Consider the following 4,229-nt stretch of genomic DNA (forward strand, 5'->3'; position numbering starts at 1 on the left):
TGTGTGTGTGTATTTATATATTTTTTTTTATTTTTTATTTTTTATTATTGTTTCTTTATTGGAGACTCAGTTGTTACACACTTTCTTTAAACAATAAACGTCTTTATATGAATTAGTCGTGAGCCAGAACACAGAAGTTTGACTGAACTCAGACCACTGGTGGTATATAACAAAGTACATTTACTCAAGTAAAGTACAAGTACCTCAAAACTCTACTTGAGTATTTCTATTTCCTGCTACTTTCTTATTCTCCTCAAAGGTAGATGTTGTACTTGTTACTGCTCTATGTTTATCTGACAGCTTTGTTTACTTTACAGATTATTAAAACTAATACATGATGATGTATTATTATAGATTAACAGTCTTTTAAATGAACACATTAATGCATCAATATGTATCATTTATTCTCATACTTTTACACTATTACTTATGTAACAATTTGAATGCATGACTTGTACCATAGTATTACTGCATTGTAGTACTAGTACTGAAGTACAAACATCCGAGTGCTTCTGTTCTTCCTTCAGGTGAAACATCTGGAGGTGAGCTGCTCGTCGATGGCTGAAGACATCTGCAGGAAGAGCTCCATCATCGAGACCTACGTGATGGACAGCCGCATAGGTGACCTTCTCTCCTCTCCTCTCCTCTTGTCTCCTTATCTCCTCCCCTGTCTTCCCACTTGTCTTAGCATGCTAACAGGCTAACTAAGATGGTGGACAGAGTTTTAAAGTGAATGAACCTGCTTCATCAACAGTGAAAGTTTTTTTTATTGATACTCGTATAGCTGCTGATTCCTCACCCTTGTCTCCTTGTGTCCTCGTCTCCTCAGATGTGTCGGGCAGTGCCGTCGGAGGTCACGGAGGCTCTCAGGGGGAGAGAGGAGGTCTGGGTTCAGTCCTCAGAGATCTGGTGAAACCGGGAGACGAGAATCTGAGAGAGATGAACAAGAAGCTGCAGAACATGTTGGAGGAGCAGCTGACCAAGAACATGCACCTGCAGAAGGTGAGACACACGCGCAGACACACACACACACACACACACACGAACACACACACATTAATTAATGTGCTCATAATGAACATTAGAGCCTTATTGATGATAAAACTGCTGTCTCTGTGTAGGACCTGGAGGTTCTGTCCCAGGAATTAGTCCGTCTCAGTAAAGAAAGCAGCTCTGGTGGCGGTGCAACTGGGTCGGGATAAGGCTAACACCTGGAGCCAACATTTCATCCTTTTCCTATTCCCTGCGACTAACTTCTGGAGCCTTTATGATTTCCCTCATCTCAGTCCGCCTGCTGGGTTACGACTAAATGCTGGAACCTGTTGATTCTCAATGAAGAGAAGAAACTAAGTTTTAAAGGTGTAGAAGAAGAAACTTGAGACCAGTAGGAATGGAAAAGTTGGGCTCAACTCATTTATGTTGCTATTGAATGTACTGTAATTAGACTGAACCACTCAGTTCCTCTGAGTCCTGGCTACAACCTGGAAAACATACATCGTAATGGACTTCTGATTTCTGTTGTAACCGGCTGTAAATCTTTGTGTCTGGAGGTGATTTCAGAAAACACCTTTAAGTCTCTGATGTCTGTCTGTTGGGATCTGGCTATGTCCTGGAGCACACATGCCTGCTATCTGAATGAATGTTATTTTATTGTTTTCTTTGTGCAGTAACTCTGTTGTGATCTGGCTATTTCCTGGGCTCTTAAACCACGGGGTCTGTCTGTGACCTGGACCAACAGAGACGGTGTAACCGTGTAGCAAAGTCTCCTTATTAATTTCCCCGAGCTTTCAGCCACATCTCATGAGCTTCAGTTCTTATCAGGTGTCACATGACACGTTGCTGAAAGTCAGTGGAGCTTTTTTGTTGAGAAGTTTTTCTGTCGTTCCAAAAGTTCAGTCGTGTTTCTGAAGACGTTCGTTAGAAGTTAAACGGAAACGAGTGTTCATTCACGTTTTGTTTTTGTCGATTTAGTAAAAAATTTGCGAAACTTTTCGGTATAAACCTGGAAAGTGAGAACAGGAGACATGAATGTTATTTTACTAGAGAAACAAAAAGCTTCACATCCTTCAGCTTCTGTTCCAACAGAACTGATCCGAGGTTTGAAACATCTCTGATGTTAAAAAACGATGCAGCTACTCGTTGCTTTAAAGAAGATACCAGAATCAAGAACAAAGACTTGACCTCGCTACATCGTTAACAAGCTAACGAGCTACATCGAGCTCATGTCATCAGGGTGTTTGTGGGCCGTGGCTATGTCATGGAGTGCAAACACACGTACGGTTATGATGCTGAACTATTCTGCATCCCTTCTTTTGTTTATAACTTTTCAAACACTCCTGCGTCTCCTCAAACTGTGACGGGGATGTCAAATGGTTCAGACTATTTGCTGGATAGGAACGACTGTCATAGTCATTATCTCTATATTATATTCAGGGCTCATTATTTTGGGTTTTTTTATCGGAAGAAAATTTCTAATTATTTGAAAATGATTCACTGCTTTTAGATTTATTTTCTTCTTTTGGAGTAATGATTTATTTTTACACCGTCGTGTGTTTGACGGTTCATTTAGTTCAGCTTGGGATGCAAAATGGCTCAAATAATCCTAAAATGGTGTCTTTTGTTTCTTTTCTTTTTTTTTCTATAATCCAGCTTTTGATCTCTAGGGACGTGTCTATGTCTTGGATCACATGAACTGTGATTTGTGTTGCACTATTGGATTTTTTTTGTGACTTATTTCCATCCCACCAAAATGGTGCAGAAAAAAACAAAACGAGTAAAACTGTCATCTTTGATCTTTGGATGCTATTGACTCAAATTTTTTTTATCTTGGGCTGTGTCTACTTCCTGCTTGAAACATGTATTTTTTGGACCGTCTTTAAATCTGTTTGCTCAGATTCGTTAAAAAAAAGAAAAAATGATGAAGTTTAAGTTTTTGACAGGAAGTGAAAGATGAACACATCCGTTGGATATCTTGTCGGCTACGTGGGCCCTGACTATGTCCTGGACTGAACCTCTGGTCCCGGGCTCTGACTACATCCTGGACATGACGCTTGTAACTGCTTGTACAATACTTTTTCTTCGTTTGATGTTAAGACTTTAAATGTCGTGAGAAGAACTCGACGTGTCGACGGTGCAGCTTTTGTCTTTTTTCTTTTTTCAACTTAATGACATCATTACGTATTTAAACAGGAAATGTCAAAAATAACAAGAAGCTCATCTTAAAGACAAATCGTCACAAAGTCGGTCGAGCTGCACTGAAAACAAATTGCAGTCTTCTCTCGGGATCAGTCTATGTGCTGGACAGCGACTTTGCCCGTTGCTTTTGCTTTTGTTTGTAATGTTTAAATCTGTATATATATATATATATATATGTTCACGCTGTGATATGACTTCTAACTGTATGAAGAATCAACTGATCTATTTATGAGACTGATGATGATGATCATGACGCTAATTATTGTAACATCAAAATATAAAGTATTGTCTGGAGACGACGATGACGACGTGTCTGCTTTTCTCTGCTCATGCAAAAATCAACGTTCAGCTGAGATTCAATAAATGTTAATGTTTATCTTTTTATTAACTTTTGAACTATTCATATTTTAAGTGATTGACAGGCGAACAAAGACTTTACGTTTTATTTTAGATTTTTATTTCTAACGTCTTTCTGATGGATTTATGTGAAACAACCTTTAACTTCTAAACTAATGTTTCTGATTATCACAAAAGGTTTGTACATTTTTAGACACCTTAAATTGACAAAATGAGACTTTTGTGCTGAGAAAAAGATTTAAAAGCTTAAAGTCCACAGAAATGCACCAGATTCTGGGGGTCTGTCTACATCCTGGACTACATGTCTGAAGAGAAGTGTCTGGTGTTAATCTATGAAATTAGAACTCGTAAAATCTGCTCAACATTGAGTGAAGTTTGGTTCTTTAGTGATGAAATATCTCTGACTCCTGCTGACCCCCCCCCCCCCTTCCCTCCATCCTTCCCACAATTAGAGATGGAGGTCGAGGTTCGGGGAGACGCTGCCTCGCTCGTTGCTAATTAGCTGTCGAGTACTTCCTGTCCCGCAGAGAGACAGACGGGTTAGAGAGGTGACGGGGTCCGCCTTAACGAGATAGCGTCTGATTGGCCGAGCAGAGGGTTAATTGAAGGGGAGGAAGTTGTAGATTACAAACGTGGTTTTAATTAAAATGAAAGTTCAGAGAGAGACGGGCTGTTCC

General features: G+C 39.6%; 1 protein-coding gene across 1 annotated transcript; it reads left to right on the plus strand.

Annotated features, from left to right (window-relative positions):
* The first annotated feature begins 39 nt into the window (after positions 1–39).
* LOC116378752 (GRIP1-associated protein 1-like) lies at positions 40–3,564 on the plus strand. Its single transcript, XM_031840667.1, has 3 exons — positions 40–621; positions 830–1,002; positions 1,122–3,564. The coding sequence occupies exons 1-3, from the start codon at positions 558–560 to the stop codon at positions 1,200–1,202; spliced, it is 318 nt and encodes a 105-aa protein (XP_031696527.1). The 5' UTR covers positions 40–557; the 3' UTR covers positions 1,203–3,564.
* The last annotated feature ends 665 nt before the right edge of the window (positions 3,565–4,229 follow it).

This window comes from Anarrhichthys ocellatus, unplaced genomic scaffold, assembly GCF_004355925.1.
Source record: "Anarrhichthys ocellatus isolate YVR2014 unplaced genomic scaffold, GSC_Weel_1.0 scaffold3101, whole genome shotgun sequence".
Classification (NCBI taxonomy): domain Eukaryota; kingdom Metazoa; phylum Chordata; class Actinopteri; order Perciformes; family Anarhichadidae; genus Anarrhichthys; species Anarrhichthys ocellatus.